The sequence below is a fragment of the Rissa tridactyla genome, chromosome 1 (genome assembly GCF_028500815.1).
Source record: "Rissa tridactyla isolate bRisTri1 chromosome 1, bRisTri1.patW.cur.20221130, whole genome shotgun sequence".
Classification (NCBI taxonomy): domain Eukaryota; kingdom Metazoa; phylum Chordata; class Aves; order Charadriiformes; family Laridae; genus Rissa; species Rissa tridactyla.
Window position 1 is genome coordinate 99,789,195 of NC_071466.1, and position 25,221 is coordinate 99,814,415.

At 44.8% G+C, this 25,221-nt stretch overlaps 2 protein-coding genes across 13 annotated transcripts in view; both read left to right on the forward strand.

The window, feature by feature from the left end:
- C2CD2 (C2 calcium dependent domain containing 2) overlaps nucleotides 1-2,636 on the forward strand; it is a 41,381-nt gene extending 38,745 nt beyond the window's left edge. For 3 of the 4 annotated variants that reach the window (XM_054183716.1, XM_054183707.1, XM_054183735.1), the window contains one exon: nucleotides 2,259-2,636. In XM_054183716.1, coding sequence (XP_054039691.1) covers nucleotides 2,259-2,485 — 227 coding nt within the window. In that variant the 3' untranslated portion in view covers nucleotides 2,486-2,636. The remainder of the gene's footprint in view (nucleotides 1-2,258) is intronic. The other variant, XM_054183726.1, reaches the window with a different exon arrangement.
- A 6,691-nt stretch (nucleotides 2,637-9,327) lies between these two features.
- The window catches only part of PRDM15 (PR/SET domain 15), a 43,638-nt gene continuing 27,744 nt past the window's right edge, over nucleotides 9,328-25,221 (forward strand). For 5 of the 9 annotated variants that reach the window (XM_054209830.1, XM_054209826.1, XM_054209838.1 and 2 more), the window contains exons 1-6: nucleotides 9,334-9,399; nucleotides 15,437-15,482; nucleotides 18,823-18,916; nucleotides 22,716-22,869; nucleotides 23,731-23,983; nucleotides 24,737-24,859. In XM_054209830.1, the coding sequence (XP_054065805.1) occupies nucleotides 15,446-15,482; nucleotides 18,823-18,916; nucleotides 22,716-22,869; nucleotides 23,731-23,983; nucleotides 24,737-24,859 (661 nt within the window). In that variant the 5' untranslated portion in view covers nucleotides 9,334-9,399; nucleotides 15,437-15,445. Of the gene's footprint in view, nucleotides 9,400-15,436; nucleotides 15,483-18,822; nucleotides 18,917-22,715; nucleotides 22,870-23,730; nucleotides 23,984-24,736; nucleotides 24,860-25,221 lie in introns of all 9 variants that reach the window. The other 4 variants (XM_054209867.1, XM_054209856.1, XM_054209819.1 and 1 more) reach the window with 3 other exon arrangements.

Below are 25,221 nucleotides of genomic sequence, written 5' to 3' on the forward strand. Positions count from 1 at the left end.
GGATCATGGGGCTGAACACTGTTTCTTTTATGCTGTTGACAGCAGCTTGAAGTGGTACTGCCTTGCCAAAAAGATCAATCAGAGGGCGATGGGAGAGCACTCAGGATTCAAATCCATGAGTTCAAGTTGCTTTCAGCTGACTTCTGCTTCCCATCCCATCGTGCCCAGTGTGAGAAAAGTCTCAGCAGCTGCAAGATAAAACATGCTAGAATCTCCTCCCAGGTGCTGAGTGTTTAGTCCTTAAAATACAAAGTAGTCATCCCAAGTTCATGTTTGTAACTGCTCCGGTCTGAACAAAGAAGCATCTGGCTGCATGCAACAGAGCTGCCATGAAATACCTATTCTGCAGCTGTCGCTGTGCAAAATGACACGCAGCCTGTGTCAAGTCCTTGGGGGACAAGTATGTAATTCTAGCTATTGCACAGTATCGCAGGAAAGAATGGGTCTGCCTGTTGCTTTTTGTATCCATTTGCAATGGGAGGAAAAGCATAATCAAGACTGCGCGGTGGCAGGAATTAATAGCTGAACTGAGAAAGAATTGGGAAACCCGACAGCAGTGCGGGAAGGAGGTGTGGAAGCTTTGCTAGGGAGGTGACTGTCCTCACATACTAGCCTGACTGCCAGAAGGCTCCGGTGTTGGCTTGCTACCTGGGTCCTCCTTCGTTCAAATTGGCTCATGCCACTCGGACAGCGGCGCTACCCAATTCTGCACAAAACTATTTTAACGCTGAGCTGATGTACCGACACCAGGCTGAGTGTTGCTGGTAGCTCAGAGCGGTGTCCCTGCCAGCTGCCACCGAGCTGCCTTACACATCAGGCACATGTGTGCACATGGAAAGGGAAGGTGGAATTTGGCAGAACGGTGCCTGCAAAAACAACCCGAGCTTGCAAAGAGAGAAGAGCACTGGTGGCTGGTGTTGGCAACATGAGTCCCAAGTCCCTGGTGAGATGACAGCTGCAAATGCCTTGGCTGCATATTAGGTTTGACATGGGATCAAGGGAAGAAATACAACAAAATAAAGGAACCTAATTTATCGCAGAAGGGATTTGAGCAAATTTCTGAACCTGTTGGAAGCAGATGTAATATTATTTTTAATCTGCTTGAAGTGAATTGCTATTCCTAACAGGATTTAAAAATACCAAATGCTTCATGGTTGTTACTCTAGGTGGTGCTACCGAATTTGTATGGCATACGTGCTGTCTGGCTTGTGTGGGCCCACTGCACGCAGGTTGACTGCCAGGTTCTGTTCTCTGGCACCAACAGTGTCCTTCACCTCAAATTAAAATGCCACCTTCATGTTGTGCATCAAGGGCTAATCTTTTCATTTCAGCTCCTTTGGTCTCTGAAACAACAGAGAGTAACACTGCTTCCTCTATTTCATTCTCTTCATAAAATACTTGGTAATTCTGTTGTATTGGAAAGATTGGATATGTCTGTTTGACATGTGAGAACCCAGTGTACAACCCACACCAAACGCTGTGCATGTGTATGTTTGACCACTAACATAGCTTTCAGAGGAGCATTTCGAACGAAAAAAGTGTAAGGAAGGAGTCTTCCACTAGATGCGTGGATTGACTTTAGAAGCTGAAATCAGAGGATTAATATTTGATGGCTCATAGGCATGTTTCACAGTAGCTTTCCTTCCTTTTCAACAGCATAATTTCTGAAAGAACTGAAGGAAAATTCCTTTTTTCTTAAGCGCTCCTCTAGCAATGTATGTGAGCTCCTCTCTCCTGAACATTTCTGCTAACTGTACAAGTGTGTGTATATGCATATATCTTAGAACTACCACAGTCTGTCATGATTCAGTTTGCATGACACTTGCATGGAATGAGGAGTAGCAGAGAAATACATACTTCCATGGAGTCTGAATTTCTCAGTGGTGTTCAGTTGGGAGAGAGCTGGATCAACAGCGGGGCAAGGAGGATTCCGTAGCATGTAGTGTGTGTATGTGTGCCTCTGGCTGAAAGCACGACGATTGCTCGCGTTTGCCAGTGATCTGAAATCACTTGTTCCAAGGTGGAACTTGTACTATTATGACCTCTAGGTTACAAACCATCAATATTCTTGCTTTAGATTCACCACGCTCTTAGCTTTCTAACGTTGTTTGAATAGTTACCAGGGTGATGCTTAAACTGGAAGCGTTAGGACCAAGGCTTGGTCAGTCATGCTGCAGTTACAGTTAAAGCTGAGCTCCAAGAGGAAAGCAGCCTGTTCTGTCTAAAGTGTCCCGCACCTCTCCTGTTTGCTTCTGCAGGTGGGATTTTGAAAAAAAGTGCGAAGCTCTTTTTCCGCCGGCGACACCATCAGAAGGATCCGGGAATGAGTCAATCGCATAATGATCTTGTCTACCTGCAGCAGCCACTGTCAGAGGAAACGCGCAAGAAGGGAGGCACGCTTTCACGGATTCTGAACAGAAAGCTCCTTTCCAAAACCAAAAGCAAGAACAAACTGAATGGTGCTTCGGCAGAACCACACACATAAGACTGAACACTCTCTGATGGGATACTTGCACATCAGTTGACCATTTGTTTACAGAGCAGTACTAGAGAATACAAATACAGCTGATGACTTGCATAAAATGATGTTCACTAATACGATGGTCCAGGAATAAACAGAAAGCTTGTCTTTTTTATTTATTTTTCCAGAATGCTTTTTCCCTCTGGTTATAAAGTCACTCCTCCAAATACAAGCAGCGGTAATTGTATCATGACAGCTTTTGGAGGACCATGTGGTTTATTGTAGAAGATGAGGGAGGAAGGGTGCAGGTGGGGAAGACCTGTGTGTAAGCACCTAGTTTACATTAACGGGGAGCTAAGAACTGAAACATCGTGTAGCTGCTGTATGACTGAACCACTATAAAGTGAGAAGATACCACTGTGCTTCCTTACTGCAGCCTGGAACAGTAGCAACGCGAGTCTCAACTTGTTTTTCTAGTCAGGCCGAAAGGGAAAAGAGAGACTCAGATCCAGTTTGTATTGTAATTTGGAAACGGGTAAGTTTTCAGAAGCAGAACTAAAGCGCTGACAAAGATAGCCTACTGTAGTAACTGTAGCCTGCTGTAATAACTGCTCAGTCCATGTAGGTGGAGAGATGCCTTTGATATTAGCCATAAATCAATAAATTATGCAAATACTTACACTAGCATATTGTTTAATGTTCTGTGCAGAAGTTACGCTTAAAAAAAACCAGAACTTTTTTTAAAGTCTACTTGAGTCTACTCGTAAGCAAAACATTTACAAATTCTTAGATGTAGCTTTTCTTCCCTGTGTGAGAAGCTGTGTTGCTAATGCAAAAACCTGTCTTAGGGGCTCTAATTCCTTCTCCCAAGTACTTGTTAGACAAGTGTATTAACCATCGTATCAAATGCAAAGCTAGGAGCAATAAGTGATGAATAGAGCATATTTAAACCTATAGTGCTTTTCATTAGACAGCTTGTTTTACTTGTCAAACACTTACTGAGATCTTAGAAAACACAGCTGTGAAGAGAGCATTTTAAAAAATAATAATAATTCCCTTAGTGGTCTTTCAGTTTCTAGACCTACCAGTGTTGTCATGTGGTGAGTGGTTGCTTGGGTGAGGTTTTGTACTTTTTTTCCTCATTAAATATTGCAGCTGGCTCCTTTAAATTAAAAGGAAAAACTGATGAAAGTAAAGGCATAGTTCATGTTTTGGCAATTAAGAAGAGTGAAATGTCAGTCAGTATTTCACAGGTACCATCTTTTGTGCATGCTTGTACTTTCCCATCATCTACATTCCTACTGAGGACAAAGGACCAAGCCTGTTCTCTTTAGTCAAGAAAAACATCCATTCCATCTAAATTACCGACATGACTGGATGGTAGATTTGTGCCTGCTTTGCCAACAGGGATTCCCCCCCACCTCCTGCTCCCATCCTCCCCTTAAGACATCCAACACTTTGGCAGATATTTGGGCTTTCAACTTAAACTGTTCTTCAAAAATAGAAAGTCACTAAAGAACAGAAACACATTTCAAAATTTCTGATGAACTTGATTCCTTGGTAAATAATTTTAGAAAGAATATAAAAGTAGAGGGGTTTTGTTTTCTTTTTTACCAAGGAAATATTAGAAATAAACTGTCAGAATCTGTTAACTGAGCCTACTGTTTAAAAATACTGTTTATGTGTAACCTCCTAAAATCACTGTGGTAGTACAGCAGTCCAGGCTATCAAATAGTTGTATGTTTAAACATGCTGCTTATTATGAAAACACTTGAAGGCATTTTAATAATCTGTATTTTGAAAATTGGATATAAATGAGTATTCCTAGAGCTGTAACATGCTTAGAAATCCCAGTTCAGTAATACAGGTTTGTCCAGCTTGTGCTTGAACACTTTTGTTAAGTTAATACAAAGTAGAAGTTAGGTTTCTTCATTTGCTCATGGTATGAGCATTAAAACCCCTGATGTTACGTTGTCGCGACATATCCTTTTTCCCTTGACTTTACTAGGAGCTCTTTGCAGGACGGGGCAGGGTGGAGGGTCTGTTTAAAACACTGCTGCATTTGAAGGGTGCAACACTGTTGTGTTTTAAATGCTGGGTCTTGTTTGCTGGTGCAGAAAACCACAGATGGTCACTGAATTTAAGAAATCCAAGTGAGATTGAGCTCCGTGGGTAGTACCCCCTTACACTAAAACCAGAGCTGTGGAATTTGGCACGTAAAGAGACCACGTAACACTACTTGAAGACTACTTAAATTACTGAACTGGGATTTTAATTTACAGAATCTTTATCAGGTACTGTAGAACGGGGTGGAGATAACACTGAATTACTTGCAGAACACAGGAGTAGGGTTTGCTCATAGCTTACCCCCAAAGAACAGATACACGCTGAAGAAGTGTGGATTTGGTTCCTCTTTCTTAAGGTCTTGGTGATTGCCTAAATACATGTCTTAATGGTGGGAAACAGGAACATTCTATACTGCAAACTGCGTGAAGGTTTGGGCTCGCATATATTAAGAGAGAATGAATTATTAAGATGAGGAAAGCAAGGCATTTGGGGTAAAAAGGGAATCTTATTTTTTAATTGCCTTCACTCCTCAGGAAAATAAACATCGCTTGGTTTGATGTCTGACCTCCATATCTGGCTGGTGTGCTCCTCACCTCCCCCTCCTCCTCTACAAATAATTTATGTCCTGTTGTAAAAACAAGCTGAAGTATTGAACACAAAGGGACAACTGAGTTGCTCAGTTGTGATGACCCCAAAGGCTCACAATATTAAATCCCGTTCCCACCTTCCAAGATGATTTAGGTTGTCACTGAAGATCAGGAGATCTGAGTACTTACATTTTTTGTGTACCAGTATTTACGTCAGTGTGAGTTGGATCCTGACAACCAGCGGGAGCTACGCTACAGGTTTGGGTAGGGAGGGTTTGTAAACTGGTGTAACTAACACAGCGGCGTATCCTCTCGGGTGCTGCACGTTTCCTGTGCAGTTGTGTGAAGGATGCCGGAGGGAATCATTTTGCTCTTTTATGTTTTGCAAACTTCATAATTTTAATAACTACACATTTGAAGAGTAGAACAAATCTCTGCATGATATTACACTGAAAGCTTCTTGTTTTCTGTCTTCCAATTTAATTACTTCAGAACAATAGCTTGAAAACCACCTGTGAAATTTTTCTTCTTTTTTGTCCCTTTTCTTACCCTTTTGTTTTTCTGGATGTTCTGTTCAGGAAAGAAGACATGGTATTAATTTTATGATCCAAATTAATTTTATATCCAGTGTATCCCAGGAAGAAATTATAGTAATTTCACTCCTGACCGTATATGAAACTTGTGAATCTTAGGTGGCAGGAAGGAGAAGGAATGCCGTAGTGGAAAAAAGTTCATTTAAAAAGCAAAATACCTTTGGCACACTTCTTCAGCTTAATGGACAGGTCATAAACTGTGCAGGCATAAATACTGGGCTTTATTCTTATGCTTTCTGTTAGATTTTCTTTTTCCCCTGCTTTTTCTTTGGGAGAGAGGTTTGTGCTGCAGGTCATACAGACCTGTAGTTATTATTGTCTTGCTCTTGAGAGGACTCGCCTTACAGCGCTGCTTTTTTCGGAGCTTTCTATTGCCTGACAATGATACCAGTTTTGAGGATCAGTGAAACTTTACAGCATTTTCTGGTACTGCATCTCCTCGCTGGTTCTAGGTGGTTTTCAAGTGAAAGCTTTCTGCTACGTATTTCTTGTAAAGTTTTGGTGTTCTTGATATGCAAAGTATCATAGGAAAAAGTGAAGTCGACTACATAAAATGCTGCCAAATGTGTATGGGGAAGCAAAATAAGACTCTTGCTCTTGTTTTAACATTTTTTTCAGCTCTGGTAGCTCTGGGTGTTACAAGGAGCAAGAGCTCTATACAAGGTGGGAGCCGCATGGCTTTTTTATTTTGGTTTATTGCAGTTTTTGAATTGTAGAGCTGAAGCTTGAGATAAGTGCTTATCCTGGTACAGAATTAAGTATACCGTAGCTCCGGGCTAAGACATTCCCATTGTGAGTGGGAACAGCTGACCTCATGCTTTGACCTCCACAGGACCCAAGTGGATTTATTCGTGTGTTTAAAGTCAGCATATATGCTTCTGTACATTGCTAAGCCACAGCCTGGGCAACAAACAACTCAAGAGTAACTATTTAACCAGAGTGACTAAGTTATGGGTGAATAATATCATTTCACTCAGGATATCTAAACTGTTACTATGCAAGGTGCTGGCATGGTGTGAAAATAGGTGGGAAGGCTGGGTCTGAGGTCTTTCCAATACTATAACTCTATTGTATTTCCCAATAATGTATTATACTCTGATATTACAGGTGGGGTAAAACATTTTTTTTCTAGCATTCAACTGTGATAGTCACTTCTTCTGTGGTGGGTTTTTTTTTTCCTTTTTCCTGTGTGTACACAAAATTAAGTTGGTGCAATTAAGAAGTCTATGATGTACAGATTTATTATATCACTAAAAAGCCTGAGAAGAGGATTTTTTAAAGAAATAACTACTGCTGTACATACAATAAAAGCCAATTGTCTCTGTGTAGTGTGCTGTCCTACATACCTAGTCAGCCAAGCGTTAACAGATGGTTTTCTACTCTCCTTCACTAATTTGACCTGTTGCTTAACAAAGTCCGTTTACCTGTTTATTCAGGAGCAGAGTTCTCCACCTACGCTGTGCTGACGCTGTGGGTTGTTTCTGATAACCCCGGCCGTATCAGGTGCCCCCTTCTTGTTCACAGAATCACAGAATCGTAGTTCCTTGAGAAATTGCCTGAAACACGGACTGGGTGGGAATCTAATGGAAAAAGGAATTGTGGAACTTATTGTGGTTACTCGTCGTTTTTCCTCTCAGTTATGTTGTATTACCCTGAACCGTTTGTAATTTGGGAGGACTGTTAGGGCCTAGATCCTATAGAGAAGACATCAGTACTAAAATGAGCACAGCCTGGGAATAACGTTCTCTTGCGATCATTTTACTGAAAAAGTTAGGTTCTAAATTAATGCTACCACAAAGCCCTACCAGACTGAGGAAAAAAAAATAATCAAAAAACACCAAAAGTAGGCATTCACATGAAAATACCCATGATATTGTTTTTATTTCCCTTCCCAAAGTGAGTGTTGTACCTTTTTTTGCAAGGAAATTGTACGTTACCTCACTGGGAATTACTGCCCACATTTCTATGCCTGTTTGTTTCATATTCTTGAAATGCTTAGCTGAAATGTCCTAGTAGTCTCCCAACAAACCTGCTTACTTTTCCTTCCTGCTGTAATCTTGGGTGAGTTTGTTTTTTTTTTTAACTTGAGTGATGCCATTCGTGTATGCCAGCAAAAGTGACAAGACCTATCAGAGCGTGAGCAGGAATGGATGTAGCACTAAGTCTGGCACCATACTCTTTCCTCCAGCTCATTATTCTTAAACAATGAATGGAAGGGATTGACATTTTTTTTTCATCTCTCCACCTCAGTGAGCCTGGTGTATGATGCAAGTTCACTGTCTGACGTTAGCTCTGCAGAAAGGTTGGAATACTGCCGCACACAGACCAAAAAAAAATAAAAATAAAGATCATTTTGGAGCAGCAGGATGCAGACTCACATGCATTGCGAATCCAGACTGCTTCAGGTAGGAAAACTACAGATAACTATTCTGAATTAGTTAATACTTGTTCTGACAGAGTGAACACACTGCAAGTAGGATACCACCCTCGTGCACTGCATGCTGAAGAAACCTAGGCGGAGGCCCAAAGACAGCATTGTGAATGTGAATATGCACTGAGTTGTACAGGGAAAATAACTAAAAGCAGACTATATAAAACTAAAGGCCAGTCAGCTTCGGTCTTTGAAAAAACAAATGACCTGTACGTGCAATTAGATCCTTGAAAAATTCCCCTTACTGCTCCTGTGCTCATTGATTCTGGTGAGTCATTTTTAAAGAATAAATGCTTCCCCATCCTTAAATTAATGCTGTTTTGCAAAGAGGCAACATTTTCAAAATCCAAATGCTGCACTGTTTCAACTTATCCAAGCACTTAACAAGAAGCGAGTCACTACACACTCTACACCTTCCTCTTGAAGCTGGGCACTTGTGCAGAAGGGGATGAGGGATGGGTAAGGTGAGAAGTGAGAAGGGGCCTGGCCTTAACATTAAAGATGTGGCTGTGAGGAGCACGTCCCTTGGAGAGCACAGAGCTGCTGCCTCCTTCCCATTGCCTTGGCGTCTCCAGGGGTGCTCCTTCTGTGAAGACTGGCCAGTCCCGCCACAGCGAAGCCCTGCAGAAGGCTTTGGGGTGGGGAGTGGGGACTCTTTGTAGGCGTTGCTTCTTACCAGAGGACAAAGCTGGGGCACCTTGCATGGATGCCAAAAGCATGGGTACCTCTTGGCCCAGGCCTCTGCCTCTGGCGGGGTGCTCTTGCCTGTGCGGCCAAAATACATCACAGGGCCCACAGCCCTATGCCCGATGTGGGGTTGCTATGGACCCTGAATGCCTTCTGACAGGCCACCTGTGGGACCCCTACCTGCCGGCCGACACTGGCCAGGAGAAGGGCAAAACCCAGGCTGTGCAACCCGGGTGCAAAGCCCAGTTCGCACTCCCCCCCACTCCCCTTTTCCTCCTCCTCCGCCCCTCGCACAGGTGTTGTGCCCGGCCAGGAGAACCCGCTGCCCTGACAGGGGCGAGCCGGGGCGATGAGGGCGCCGGCCGAGGGTCAGCTCCGCCGTCGCCACCCCCCGCCCCTTCCCCGGCCGCTCCCTCCTCCCGCGCCGTGGCGGCCCGGACCCCGCCGCTGCCGGACTACACTTCCCGCCCTGCTCTGCGGCCGGCCGCGCCGGCTTCCGGTGGCGCGTGGTTTCCGGAGCGGATCGGAACCCGGAGTCCGGATCCGATCCGGGTCTGGCCATTCCCCAGGCAGGTAACGCCGGTTCCCCGCGCTCCCGCCCGCCGCGCACCCCCCACTCCTTTCCCACCCACCCCCGGCCCACGCGTGGAACGCTACGCGCGGGACCCCCGCCCCGCCGGCTCCGTGCGCGGCCCGGCCCGACGCGCCTCCTCTCGCCGCCCCGCCGCTCCCCGGGACGCGCGGGGCCGAGGCGGTGGCGGCGGCGGGGGCTCCCCGGGGCGGCGGCGGCGGCTGCTGCCCCGCCGCCTCCGCCTCGTCCTCCTCCGCCGCCGCCTCCTCCATGCCGCCTGTTCTTTGTTACAGCGGCCGCGCCGCGACGCGCGGAGGGAGGGCGGTAGGGAGGGGGGCGAGGCGGGTCCGAGGCAAAACCCGGCGGAGCCGCTCCCGGATCCCCGGCCGGGCCCTGCCGCCCGGATGGGTTTCTGGCGGCCGCGGTGCGGGATCCCGCCGCTCGGCGCCCCGGCCGTGGGCCCGCGTCCAAGGCCTCGTCCCGCCCCGCACAGGCGCTCGCACGCCGCACCCCGCGGCGCCGGCAGGCTCCGGCCCCGCCGGGGCGGTGTGTCGGGCGCCGAGCGGGGCCCGGGCGGTGGTTCGGGGACGATGCGTGGTGGCTGTGTAACGGCCGTCCCCACGGGCGCGGGGCGCGGCCGGTAAAGCCGTTGGTCCGGGGAGGGCGCGGGCCCTGTGAGGGAAACGGCTTTCCCCCCCGCCCCCATCCCCCGCGCTGGGGCTGCGGGAGCGAGGAGCGCCTCGGCGGGGCAGGGATTCGCCTCGGGGTGGGTGGATGGGGGGGTGGGGGGCTGGTTCCAGGTGTGAGGGCGGGATCCAAAGGAAAGAGGGTGGGAGGAGGAGGAGGCAGGTCTGGGAAGCGGCCCTTACCGGCGGAGGGGCCACCGGCTGGCGGCTCTGCCCGTCCCCTGCCCGGGCTCTCCGGGTGCCTGCCTTCTGGAAGGAGGCGGGGGGAGTTGGTCGAGAGATGAGAGGAAGAAAACCCCAGCCTAGAAGGCTTCGTACAGTTTTTCTGCAATACGCTTGATTTCTGCTCACTCCCATTAAAAGAAGGCGCATACACTTCATACACCCTGGGCAGGGTGAACGTGACAGCAGGAAATTTTGGAAAGGGCAGGTGGCATAAACTCAGCGCTCCCTCTGTTACTCTCCGCTCCCCCTAACTGCTACTTAAATTGTTCCCCTTCTCAACAGTAACTGACAGCACAGTCATAATTAGAAATACAAGGCCTCACTGTAGTTTGACAGATATTCTGCCAGGTGGTTTCCTGGCAGATTACTTTGAGCAGTAGCTTGAGCAAATTAGACTTACATCGTGAAGAAAACAAAGGGTATTTTTAAGTGCATTCTGCTTGCACACATGTATTTGCAGTACCACCCATCCACTTCACTTGTGTTTTTCAAGTTACTTATTTGCACTTAGTAGAAGCCCACTCTAGGACTTTAATGGAAAACTGAAGAAGAAAGAGAAACTTTAATTTTACTTTGTTGGTCGTCAGATTCAAATATAGTTTGATTTGGTTTATTTTTTTTAATTCTTACCTATTTTTTAGATCCATTTGCAAGATCAAAATTACTCAATTTACCACTGGAGCCTGATTTCTTTCTTCAGCAGTTTACTAGGGGAAAATGTGGTTTTATACCAGGTCTTACGTTTTTGGATAACTTAATGGCTCGAGTGGTTGCCTTACACTAATGCTGCACGCCACGCTCCGCAGGCACATACCTGTGACTTTGCAGTCCCTCAGTGTCTTCATTTGCTCCCTCAGTGTCTTCCTTTGCTCCCTCGAGTTTTGGCATGTTCAGAGGCCCATGTTGCAGCTGGAGTTTGTTTGCTTAGGTGCGTGTTCTACTCTGAGGTATGAAACCAGAAAATTCTGGTTTTCTTTTTCTGCAGTCAGAATTAGAGATTGTACCTGTGGTCTAATTTCTTTGGTGTAGCTTTTCACCTGATTTTTCACTGATTGCTCTCTGCTTCATAAAAATATATCCTGAATTTCCAGGAGCTTTGGTTATCTCTGCAAGACAAGGACGTACCTATGTGCAATATGACTTAAAGGAATATTTTTCTGATACAAATCGTTGAAAAAAAAAAATCTGACATGGCCCAGCACAACAGCAGATGAGGGTAAAAAAACCTCTGAAGTCTATTTTCAGTGCCATCATGTGAGCGAGCGTGGCACTTTGTGGCTCTGTTAACCAGCTGGAATGAGTGGCATAATGTCATTTATTTCCCAGACTCTTGGGAAATACAGTTGAGATTTGTGAGGAGTTTTGAAGCCTATGGGTGAGAAGTAGTATGTGTCTGCAAAGCAGAATTGTTAAACCCATTTTGGGGCAGGTCTTCCTTTCTTACGCTTTCTGTAAAGTAGGAACGGGGGAAAGAAGACCACGCAGGAATTTCTAACAAGGTGCAGACACTAATGCGAGGTACTCCTCTTTTTGTGAGTTTATTTGGTACACAATATGTGACCCATTCCTGTTTATTTCAGAGCATAGCAGGCCATTGTGCTAAGCATAGGAAAGATGGATGACAAATCAGAAATTTTGCGATGTGGAAAATGAAAGTACTTGCTGCAAAAATGAAAATTACGCTAATGCAGATAATAATTGAGATGTAGTGTCCTTATCAACTTCATGAGGTATGCTTTCTCCCCATCACCTTGAGCAACATTTATGCCACTATGATTTCTCCGCACCCTTGCTGCTATTCTCATCTGACGACCCCTAGAACAAGACTCACGTTGCTGCTTCTGTGATGCCGCGTGTCATCAGTCTGCTGTTTGTGAAGAATGCGACACAGGAAAGTCCTAGAGGGCAAATGCCTTTGACAAGCAGGTCACACAGCAGTATTGCTGGTCTTGCCGCACTGCGTCCCCTGCGTATCTGAACCATCGACCAAGAAGGGTATTTGTTAATTCAGCCATATTTTAGATTAAAGTCTTGTCAGGACACACACTATCTAAAAATAACTGGATGTACACCTCTTGAAATAGCGCAGAGCATCCACAAAGCATCTTCGTTAAAAAGCAAACCAAATAATTTTTGACATCAACCTACGATGCGCTTTCTGTTGCTTCTTTTGCACTGTTATACTCCGGGCTTCCCTAAATACCTGTTGCATTGTTTACAGTGCTTTCAGGAAAAGAGGTTTTGGGAAATTCCCTGAATTGCTGCTTGTGCTCAGCATTGGGCTTTTATATAAATGTTTAAGTGTTTTATTACATGAGTTTAGTCCCCAAAAGCCATAGCTGAGGAAGGACTAGCTTGTGCCACAGATGGGCAATGCTAGCCCCTTCCTGGGGAAGCAGGTGTTGACATTAGGTGGAGTTGGGGAGGGCAGTGCTTGGGACAGGCCGTGGGGGAATGCCAGGGTGCCCAGACGTGGTGACCAAAATCCTCCTTATGCTGTTGCCCAGATAACTGAGCAGCAGGATCCCTCCTGGCATGACCAAAACCCACAGCGACCAGGTGTCCCTTTGTATTTCCATCAGTTGACGTGCTGGCTTTCCACCCAGGCACATCTCTGTGTGGTGATGGACTGTTCTTCGCTAATTGGGAGTAGCCTACGGATGGGTGAAGGAACCTGTTTGCTCCTTCTGGTGGAGGCTTGAGGTGAAGTGGAGCGTGGGTGCAGCTGGCAGCTGCATTGCTCCCTGGCATGCGCAGGTGCCATGGTGGCCTTAGCAGCAGTCTTGGTGCAAGTATGAAGCCCTTCCTGAAACAGTGAAAGGGGTCATGTGGGACAGGGACTTCACTTGTGCTGAAAAGTCAGTAGAGCCGGTACCTGTGCAGAAGCTGCTGCTCCAGGCTACCAGCCTGAGGCGTATTTCCACATCCCAGCCAGGCAGAGCATATGAAGCATCTGTATTCAAGAGTAAACTCATAACGGAGAGTCCTGCTCTAGCGCTGATCTTGAGTAACGGGTGTGCTTGTGCATATGTGTGCTTGCAGCCCAGAAGGCCAATCACATCCTGGGCTGCATCAAATGAATTGTGGCCAGCAGATCCAGAGAGGTGATTCTGCCCCTCTTTCTGCTCTCGTGAGACCCCACCTGGAGTACTGTGTCCAGCTCTGGAGCCCTCAGCACAAGAAGGACATGGACCTGTTGGAGCGGGTCCAGAGGAGGGCCACAAAGATGATGAGAGGGCTGGAGCACCTCTCCTATGGAGACGGGCTGAGAGAGTTGGGGTTGTTCAGCCTGGAGAAGAGAAGGCTCCGGGGAGACCTTATAGCAGCCTTCCAGTACCTGAAGGGGGCCTACAGGAAAGCTGAGGAGGGGCTGTTTGCAAGGGCATGTAGCGATAGGACGAGGGGCGATGGTTTAAAACTAGAGCAGGGTAGGTTTAGATTGGACATTAGCATGAAGTTCTTTACTGTGAGGGTGGTGAGACACTGGAACAGGTTGCCCAGCGAGGTGGTGGAGGGCCCATCCCTGGAGACATTGAAGGCCAGGCTGGCTGGGGCTCTGAGCAACCTGATCTAGCTGAAGATGTCCCTGTTTGCTGCAGGGGGGTTGAACTAGATGACCTTTAAACATCCCTTCCAACCCAACACATTCTATGATTCTATAGCTTTGGCTTGGATTTTGTTGTTGTAATAGCAAATGCTTTATCTTTTTTCAAACAGGGCTCTGCTGTCTTAATGTGTCTTCGTGTTTCCTCTCTTCCTGTCCTTCTCTTTCTGACAGCTTCAGTCTCCTACTCTTTCCTATTTTCTTCTTGACCAGTGCACTTGATGTTTTTGCAGCCTCATTTTCCCTTAGACTTCTGTCATGATCTTCCTGTTGCTTTGCCTCTCACTGGGGCATTGGAAAAATTGAGAGGAGAGAGCCTTTTCATAGTTAGTAAAGAGAGAACTTTATTCTAGGTCCTGCTTGTGTCATAATCTTAGCCATACGTAATCACAGACTATTTGCCAACCGTAATTTAGATTGTCTAGACTTCTTTGAGGAGCAATAAATAGTGTTTATGCAAGTTTTTAATACACGCTGCCAAAACAGATTTATAAAAGTGAATATAGATTATCCTTATCTTATGGGTGAAAGCAAATTGGTGAGTTTCTGTTTCATGGAATATCAATGACACAGACGGGATTTGTTTTACCAGGTTTTTTGATGCTTGTTATTGTGGTATACCTTTGCCTTTGGAACAAATCTGTGATCATATCTGCAGTTTTTAGGTTCTTGTGATTATTGTGTTTATTAAATAAGTAGTCTGCCCTTCAGAGACAATTTTTTAAGCTACTGTTCAATAAAATGTTGCACCGAACCAGATGGGCCTTGTTTCTGCAGTGGTTGTTGCTGGCCTGGATTAGTCCTCTGGCCTTGCTTGTTCTGAGGGTCCACAGGAGCTTGTCACAGGGCACACAGAGGAATGGCTGGAGGTTGGTGGGAGGAGGGGTGGGGAACAGCATGAGACGGCATTGCCGCAGAGAGAAATGCCCATGAACCTACAGGCATTTAGGCTTCTTGGTAGTGATTTCAGCAAGTAGTGATTTTTGCTGGAAACAGTGTTGATTATACAGGGATTTAAGCTGAGCAGTGCTTACACAGAGTCAAGACCTTTTCTGCTTCTCAGACCACCCCACCAGCGAATAGGCTGGAGGTGCACAAGAAGTTGGGAGGGGACACAGCCAGGACAGCTGACCCCATCTGACTGCAGGGATATTCCACGCCATATGATGTCATGCTCAGCATATGAAAAGCTGGGGGAAGAAGAAGGAGGCGGCGGGGGGACATATTTTAGGTTATGGCGTTTTTTCTTCCGAAGTAACCGTTACATGTGATAGAGCCCTGCTTTCCTAGAGATGGCTGAATGCCTGCCTGCTGGTGGGAAGTAGTGAATTAATTCCTATTTTTTTTATGATACTGGGTGATTTTTAGCAAGTTTAATTTCTTTAACTTTCCATTGATACTCCTGCAGGGATGCGTTTGGATATGCTCTGGGTCAGTCAGCATCATTACTTCATAAAGGGATGTTTCAATAATATGTAAAGTAAAAGTCCTTCAGAACTAACTACATCTTTTGTATTTTGGCAGGTTTGAAAAATGGCTGAAGATAGCAGTGAGGAGACTATGTTCATTTGTAAGTATTAGAAAGAAAAATGATCTAACTCTGGTGGTGTGACTTGTCTACTTAGAATGTTTGAAATTGAAGACTGAAACAGACTAAGTTTTTATTTAGAAAAGTATTTATGTAAAGGAAGCTCAAACAGCTTATGGAGGAGTAGAGAGAAGGTTGCTTATTTTAGGCATACTCATTCTCCTGGATTTGTTGGCAAACACACAAAGAGACCTCTGAATGTGAGTTAGCAGAACAGCTTTTTCATGGTTGAACTAAGTGAGACTGAAGGCCTAACACTAGCCTAAGCCCTTCATTTATACAGACAGCTTTAGCAACCAGGCGTGTCTGTGGGGAGCTCCAGCTTCCAGCCGGAGCTGAAGATCGGCACCTCCACAGGAGGAGAACGAGGGCACATTATTTTCTCTGGGCAAGCCCAGTTTGAGATGCACTGACTGCCCTGACAAGCCTCACTCATGGCATTCACTGTGTTTTCTTGTGCCCCTGTGACTAGGCCTGCGCTTCATGCAGCTTGACTTTGTGGTCTGCCTTCTATGTAACAGGAGCTGGACTCATGGGGTCATGGCACATGAAGAGAGGCTGCGGCAGTGGTGTGCCCATGGAGTGTGGTGGGCAGTGCCCCATGCCTGATGGATCTTGGCTAGTAGGCTTGTCTTCTAGTGGCATACTAGCCCTGCAGCCTCTCCTTTGTCACCAGCTGGGCATGCAGCATCTGGTATTACAGTGGAAAAAAGTGAAGAGATGTAGAGTCCGCTCACCTACTTGTATGAGCAGAGAGGGCCCAGATATTGTGGATCCCAGGGATTGAGAGGAGCAGAGTATGGATCCACAGTCTTTTACCCCTTATGGCTCCACAGCTGCACATTAACCTTACGGCAACTATATCGGAAAGTTCCACTTTTCCCTCCACCGCAGATTCACCAGAGCTCCTTCACAAATAGTGTAGACTCAATAGGCATTTTTAGTGAATTGCAGATACCAGTAGTGAAGTTACCTTATCTTCCCCTTGATAAAAAGACCCTGGTGGATAGCAACAAGGGTGAGGATGTGATACTATCCCCTAATCGTACAGGTAGAAGGTTTCACACAACACAATTTTCCCCCTTCCAGTGGAGATCATTGAATTTCTTGACCTTTCTTCTGCTCTCTTAAGTTTTTTCCCATGGGATATGGGGACTGCTTGTGTTGTGAAAAAGTCAGTTGTTGTAAATGATACTGTGCACTTGCACAGCTAACATCATTGAATACATATTTCACAGACATAAGAGAGTTTTGTAATATTTTTTATAGAAGTCTGTGAATATACTCCCCCCAGGGTATTTTACCATTTATCCCATGCTTAGTTTTGTTTTTCTGCTGTGGCTATAATCTCTTGAAAGTGTCACATATGGTGAGCGTAACAGCCTTGGGGAATGTCAGCTGTAAGGCATCCCTTAGATTTTGAGAGACATGCTACACAGTGTTAGTATCATATTGCCCCTGCTTTGATCATTCATCCGCAAAGGAGTGAGAGCGGATGAATGGAGCTTATTCCTGCATGTAGTTTTGGACAGTGCTGTCCACAACTTGTTGAACCTGTGCAGTGGTTGCCTTTGCAGAAGTGAGAGGTGCCTAGGTGTAGTCGAAAGATGAGGGAAATGACGAAGTGCTTGTTTCCTTTGTCAGCAAAGCCTGTTGAAGAAGCTGTCGCTCCGGCTATTCCTTCCTGCCCCCATTGGTTATGACAACCCTTTGTGGATGATAATCTGATTCTTTTCAGCAGTCTGGTTTACACGTTCCCATGTGGCTCCTCCACCCTCTCTGGTTTTGGAAATTTGTATTTAGTCCAGATTATTTCAGTAATATTAAGCGCTGTATGAGCTATGGGCACATCTAAGGGGGATGGTGGTATGGTAAACAGCGCAGGACGAGGAAGGACGTTTGCCTGTAGGCTTTGATATGTGGATAGCACTTGCTCACTGATCCTTTCCCCTGATACTGCTATCTGGTGCTGTACAGCAAACTGGACTGGGAAATTCATGCAGGTGAAAAATAGACTGATGGGAAAAGCTGTTTATTTCGTTCCTTGGTTCACCAGAAGGCAGCACAAACAGCTGTACAGGAAGCAGCGGCCAGGCTTGGGGGTTGCATGAGCTGGTACTGCCGCTTGTCAAATGTATGTGGATTTTCACTGCTAAGCTGTTTTAATTGCCAGAAGAAGAAACAACTTGAAGCTGTGCTGTAGTTTGGGATTTCTTTTCCACATCATAGAAGAAATCCTTTTGTTAGTTCACTGTAACAAACACCGGGAGGGAGAGGTTTCCAGTTAGGTGTACTGAGTAGCTTTACGAGAGGGGGCGTAGCCTGGAATGAAATGGCTTTTTTCTTGTTCTCTTCCCAAAAAAGGTGTAACCACCCTCTACTTTGCATCCTTGCTGGGGTTACCTGACTCGCCCTTGTGAGCGTGCAGCTCAGATGGAAATTGCGCTACAGGAATATAATCCCTGCGCGATGATCTCTTCTTAAGCTGCATCAGCAGTTGACCACGCAGGGCAGTCTGACAGCTATTTTTCACAGTGAAGCAATGTATGTGCATTTGAAATCCTGTTAAGTTGTCTTATTTTAGAAAACCTCAAATTATCCTGGTCTGAAAATTGTTTCTTTCCTAAGAAAGAAACCATTCAGTTCTGGGTAATTTACAGCCACTTAAACTAAAAGTTAATTTAGGTAAGCTGACAGTGAATGAAGAGGTGGCCAAAGTGTATTACGCAGCCAGCTGACTTGTTTGGAAAGGCACCAGGAGGTATCTTGGAGGTATCTCTCCCTGCACCGTGGGTGAGGAGTGTGAGCAGGCCAGGTGCGTCTGCGGGCAGGACTGGGATCCTGTGGTGTGCTTGTGCCCTGCTGAGGACCCATGCCAGTGCTGCTACTGGGCGTATGCCTCCTGTCACTTAAAAAGACCATGCTACCCAAGCTGGTTCTAAAAACCTGAGTTCTGGTGAAGGTAGTAATGTGGTTTTCCTTAGCTGCTAGATGTTATAGCACTTTACCTGAAGAATAATGCCATCTTCAAGCAGAATATTTACTGTGGATGCAAAACAATTATTTTCCTTTGAGAGAGAATTTAAACAATTTTCTAGTAGTACTCGTCATGGTGTGTGATATCTCACCTACACAGGTGCTAGCTATCAACTTGATGTTCAATTATACATGTTCTTTTAAGCAATATAAATAAACATCTGCCTCTATATGTATATATTTTGCCTGGTGCTAGGTTTTGTATTTGGCTCTTGAAAAAAGGAGGCAGCTGTCTTACAAAAGTGTTTTCCATCAACCTTTCTGTATGCTGTCTGCTTCCTTGCAGGGTGCGACGACTGTGGCCTGTACCATGATTCAGAGTGTCCTGAACTGGGCCCAGTGGTGACAGTCAAAGACTCCTTTGTATTGAGCCGGGCAAGGTAAGGAACGTTTGTGTTAGTTCTGACTAACCCAACACCCATCTTAGTTCTTTAAAGCATATTTGCTGTTTAATGGGTGTCGTGCTGACAGCTGAAAAGTAAAGTCTCAGTCTGTGGAATGCACATAGCCTTGATTAAATAGAAAAATTGATGCACATACTTAAGTGCTGTACTGAATTGAAGCCAAAAAATAACTTGCTGCACATCGAGACTTGGCTTCTTTGCTGAGGTTTCTGGCAAAAAGTCAGATAGTGCCAGGTGGGGTCATGACTTGGTCGAGTACCTGCAACTTTTTCCCCTCCTCAGATATACTGTATTAGTTTCAGAGAAGTGTGTGGGGATTTCTCATTCGTATGAATGATTGTGTCCTCCTGCTTGGTATAACCTCTGTAGTTCCTTCACTGAGAAGCAACACAAGTTGTTCTCATTATTGTGAGTCTTTACGAATGATTAGGGGTAATGCTTCTGTCAGAAAATCTGTGATGGCACAGCAGAAACATTCACGCTTGCCAAAAGAAACAAATAGACTAAGTCTAATTAGGAGAAAACAACACTAAGGAGTGATTTTTACAGAGAAAGGCAATCAGGTGTTTGCAATCAGCAAAATTTGTATTAAGGTGTAAAATGTAAGGCTGAGGAAAAGAAACAGCTATTGTGAAGATGCAGTACAAATCCAAAAAGAGAAGAGAGTTCAAATGGCTTTGTGTATTATATAATGTGCTTAGGGCTTCCATATTTCATCTTAGGAAGTCACAAACAGAGAACATGGGCATGTGGGCAGCAAGTCGGACACATGCTGGCTATGTAAGCCATACTGTGCATTCCCAGGAACATTTTGTAACAAATACTGAATGTGCTGGGTTTGCAGGATGCTCTTGGTGTCCCACGGTGTACACTCTACACGTGTGCAGGAGCTGTAGAAATTTTTCTGCGCTTTCCCAGAAAAGGACGCTCCCTGCAGCTCCTGCCGGGCACCACCTTCCTGTGCCTGGAAACCTGCTGCGTAAGTGTTAGAGGGGACCACTCTTTTGACAGCTCTGACTCTACAGATGCTTTGTTCTTGAGGGTAATTTCAAAATGCCCCTAGGAATAATAGAAACTGGTGATGGAGGTGCTTTTCTTATACACAGAAACTAGGCAGTGCAGCAAGTCTAAACCCATACTAAGCAGATTCAATTACAAGTTAAACTATTATTTCTTACCTTTTATCCCTTTTTCTTTTTTTTTTGCCTTGCAATTTAATGCTCTTATGTATTTGTATGGTGGAGAATTACCACAGTGTCCAGATGTTCCAACTGTGAACATTTGCAAATATGGTGCGTGTACTGATTTTCAGCCTTTTTTTGACATGCAGATGCTAAGTTTTCCCTAGTGGAAGTGTGGGCTGCTGGATAGTGGATTTGAAAGCAGAGTTTAAAAATGGCAGTGTTACAGAAAAATGTATTTATTTTCCTCAAGAGTTTACAGCTGAAAACAGCTAAGATAAGAAAGGTCAAGAAGAAATATAATTGCAGCCTTTATTTTACATTTGGGCAACAGTAGGTGAGAGAGTGAGTTGTCTGAGGTTGAGGGCAAGTTTAACCACAAAGTGGATATGAATCTCTTAAAAAACAGTCTAGTTGCTTAACCGCTTGATCGTTGTTTCCTCTCTCCTACTGAAAAGATAAAATGAATGCCTTATGGTTAGCAAAGAAGTGTTAAGAAACATCTCCTGAACTTCCCTGTCTCTAGCATTGTGTATTCTGTTATTAAAATTGAGAGCAGTTTTTCAATTCATTTGCTTATCACTATGATTGCAATCTTCTTGGATTTCTCTTCATCTAGACAGGAAAGTGGATCTGCCAGTGTCAATTTCTACAGAGTAGTCAGTAGCCTGTCTGATTATTTTTAGCTTTTCATCCATTAGCACAGACCTGAAAAAACAGTGTTGCATTTGGTGTCTGTGAAACCAATATGGTGGTTCCGGTCATATGATTTTTTGGGAAGATGTTCTCTGTATATTATATGTAGTAACAATATTTACTATGTATAATTCTTCTCAGAAGCTTGTTTGGTAAACAAAGCACTTGTGATCAATGTATAAATATTTGTAATAAGAGAGCTAGACAACAGAAGGAAAACTTCCAGGGCTTTCATCTCAAGGTCTATGATCTGCATAAGTATATAAGGTGTTAATTTGGGGAGGGATGTAGATTATTTTTTAAAATAAACATGATCATAACCAAAGATCTGTAGAGCACAGGATAATTCATTTTGGAAGAGGTCTCGGGGTATCCCAGTCAGAACTAACATCCAGGCTGAACCGCTTATTTTTCAGTTTTATGCATATTCATTTCTGCTCTTGCCACGAGCCCCTGGGAAGAGCCTGACTCCTCCATCTCAGTGATGTCCCTGTAGGTGTGCACAGGTGGCTGTTTTGGCCCCTACAGCCATCTCTTCCTCACGCTGATCAAGCTCTGCTTTCCCAGCCTTTCCTCACAGGGTGACCACTTTAGCCCTCGACTGAGGTGGTCCTCTCCTGCGCTCACTCCAGTTTGTCAACATCTTTCCCATAGTAGGAGCCCGAAACAGGATCTAGAAATTGCAGAGCAGAGGGGGTTAATCACTTGCCTCAATCTGATGGCTGCTCCTGTTCGTACCATCCAGGATGCCTTTGGCCCCCTTTGCTGCTGGGACATGCTATGGCCTCGTGTCCAGCTTGCTGCCCACTGCTACCCCCAGGGTCTTTCTCCCTGGTGATGGTACTGGCTGGGTGTTCCCAGGTGCAGAATTTTGCATTTGTCCATGGAATTCCATGTGGTTCCTGTCAGCGTATCTCTCCAGGCTATCCAGCTCCCTCTGAGGTCTGCCTGCAGATGTGTGCATCCCCCAGTTAGTGTGACCTGCAAACTGGATGACAGTCCACTCCATTGCCCCTTCTAGGTCATTAGTAAAGATGTTAAACAGTACAAGTCCCAGCACAGACCCCTGTGGTACTCCAGTTGTTATAACCTTCAGGTGAAGAACCACTGATCATGACCCTCTAAGCCTGACCACCCAGGTTATTTACTCCAGTAAACTTACTCCAGTATTTACAAGTTATTTACTCCAGTAGTTGCGTACTCATCCAGACCATAATGTCTCAACTTGGACACAGAGATAGTGTCGAAAGCCTTACTAAAGTCAAGAGAAATGACATCCACTGCTCTCCCTTTATCCTATATCCAAAATGACCCTTAAATGGTCATTTTATCCTGGAAGGCAGTTTGTCAGGTGTGAGTTGCCCTTAATCAATCCATGGTGACAGTTTCCAGTTACCTTCTCCTCATGTGCCATAAATGCCTCCCAAAAGGTCTTGTTCCATGATTTTCCCAGGCGCTGAAGCGAGGCTGACCAACCTGTAGTTCCCTGTATCATTCTTTGGCCTTTTTTGAGGATGGGTGCAACATTTGCCTTTCTTCAGTCATCAGGGACCTCCCCTGATGCCAGTGATCTTTCCAAGATGATAGAGAGTAGTCTTATATGGTACTGGACTGCTCTGTCAGCACCCTCAGGTGCAGCCTGTCAGATCCCTGCACTTAACATGGGTTGAGCTCTCTCAAGTAATCACTGATTTAGCTCTCCTCCACTGCTGGTAGTTGTTGTCCTATGTTTATTTATAAATCCTCATAGAAGTTAGGGTATTTTGATCAGAAAGCTTTGCTGTCACTGGAGATTGGAGAAATAGATGTTGACTTCTTTCTTCAGTGGGTTCCTGCAGTGTTGTGCCATGTGTAACTGTTTGGGGTTTTTTTTTCTCAATTCTTTCTTCAATGTTTAGATCATCTCTGCCTTCTAATTTGGAGATAAGACAATTGGAAGACGGGACTGAAGGAGTGTTTGCTCTGACTCAGCTAGTGAAACGTACCCAGTTTGGCCCATTTGAATCCAAGAGAGTTGCCAAGCTGGAAAAAGAATCAGTTTTTCCCCTGAAGGTAAGACATGGCAACATGAAAAGCAATAACAAGGAGTCCGTTTTACCCACGATGAATTTATGCTAACACTTTGGGAAAGAAAATGGGGGTTATTTGGGACATCATTTAGACATGCCCTATAACAGACTACCTAAACAAGCATTCTCTGGGCAAGACGCAGAAGAACCAAACTAGAGGCTTGTGCTTCATGTTTGACGTGAACATCCTTACAGGGGATAGGGCTAGGATGCAGTCAATGAAACTGCTTGTCTTTCACCTTTTGTATGGGATGATACAAGAGGAACAATAACTGTGGCAGTTGATTTACGTTGTTTCAATGAGTCTCTTCAATTCTATTGTCTTTGCTTAGTGAGTGACATATGCATTAGGCTTATGGAACATGCAGAATAAATATTTTTTTTTTTTCTGTCTTGCATTTATTTTATTCCTCTCTTGACAAGTTTTGGTAGGAAAAATGCTACGGTAAAAATTGAATTCAGTCTTAGTTTTCAGTAACATCTAGCTCAAAAGTAAAGATTTACAAATGTGACTTGGGCTGATGGGTGTTTCACAGCATGCTGTTTGGATTCCCCTCCATTCTCCTGTATGCAGTCATTCAAATTTTGTGTGAAACTGGTGGCTCTAGCAAGAATTCTTAGGGTAGAAGTTCAGCTTGTTCCCATCCTGCCCCTGGTTGTCTGTCTCAGGCTTACTCATCTGAAGATGTGACTGATATGTGAAACACACCTGATGCAAGTGTTGGAGCTTGCTTTGTCTCTGATGTACATTGAATGGAAGCCATTGCAAAAGCAGAAAATAAAAATTCTTCTTAACTTTGTATTATTTGTTAGGGTTTTGTTATATGCATATTTTGCTTGGCAGGTGTTCCAGAAGGGTGGGCCACTGTTATATTTTGACACCTCAAATGAAGATGATTGCAACTGGATGATGATGGTGCGACCAGCCACCAAATATGAGCATCAAAACTTAACTGCCTTCCAGCAAGACAATGATATTTACTTCACCACTTCCCGGGACATCCCACCAGGAACTGAGCTGCGAGTGTGGTATGCAGCTTTTTACGGCAAAAAAATGGAAAAGCCAGTGCTGAAGCAGGTCACTAGTATTGCCAATGGTATGTGTGGGGGCCTTTTTTCCTTTCTAAGGGCCCAGTCTTGATAGGGACTGATAGTCCCCTTCTGTTGTAGTTGGCAGTGTGATTTATCAAATAGGCTCTGACCCTGAGTTTGTTAGCCTTTAGAGTCAGGATAACCAGCATACATGGTTGGCCTACAAGAAGAAAGCACCATGATTTATCTGAGTTTTTGAAAACGGATGGCCTAGTTGTTGATTCAGCCTCTCCAGAGTGAACAAACTGGATAAATAGTTCTTTACTAAAGAACTGGTGGCTGCATCAAAAATATTTCTGGGAGAAGAGCAAAGGTACCCAAGTGTCAGTGTAAGTCTAAACATACATGCAGATTCGCTAAAGAAGCTGTTCTTTTTCAGTTGTAGTGAAAATATTTTGTTTTTACTCGGAACTGTTACAACAGTTCTAAAAAACTACTTTTGTCTTATTCAGCCTTACATGGGACCCACTAGAATAACCTAAGCTCTAGTTTTTGTGTGCATATGGGTATTTAAAGGTGTTGTTCAGGTATGTCCTACTTTCTCTGTTCAGCACTTTCATTATACGCTCCAGAATATGAAATCCCATTATACGAGATTTAGGCATAAGAATCTCCTGGTTAGGATTTTACATGAGAATGTTTTTTGCAGGCCTGCTATAGGGCAGAACTTTCAGACTATAGTTACAGCCCTCAGCACAGAGCAGGAGAACCAAAGGGTCTGGGAAGTAAAGAAAAGGACCTGTTTTTCCTCTTCACAGATATGTCCTTGGTAGTGATGGAATCTGATAAAGAGGGGAATAAAATATCTTCAAAACCTTCATCTGCTGTCTTCCCCCCTAAAAAAACTAGGAAATCCAGCATACCAGCAGCTGATCCAGCAGGTATGCAAAATTATGGAATTTTTAAGGGAGGTAGAGGACAGATACAGATTTAAAGAGCTGCTAGGTGTACTACATCTGTGCAGATACTATGGTTCTGTAACTTTCAGCAAATGCTTGTTTAGAGAGGATTTGAAAGTCTGGGTTTTTCTTTTTATTTTCATGGGCACGGTGCTTAAATTACACGTGCAGGTTAAAAAGTGACAGAGGTGCTGATAAACTTTAGGCAGATGATTTTCATGAAAACTACAACAGCTTCTGACTTTGGAGATGGTTAGTGTTGGGGTGGTGGCGATTCCAAAGAAAATCTTCAGACTCTCTGTGCAAAGCATAATAGATCAAATGCTCAGGTTTGAGAAGAAAAC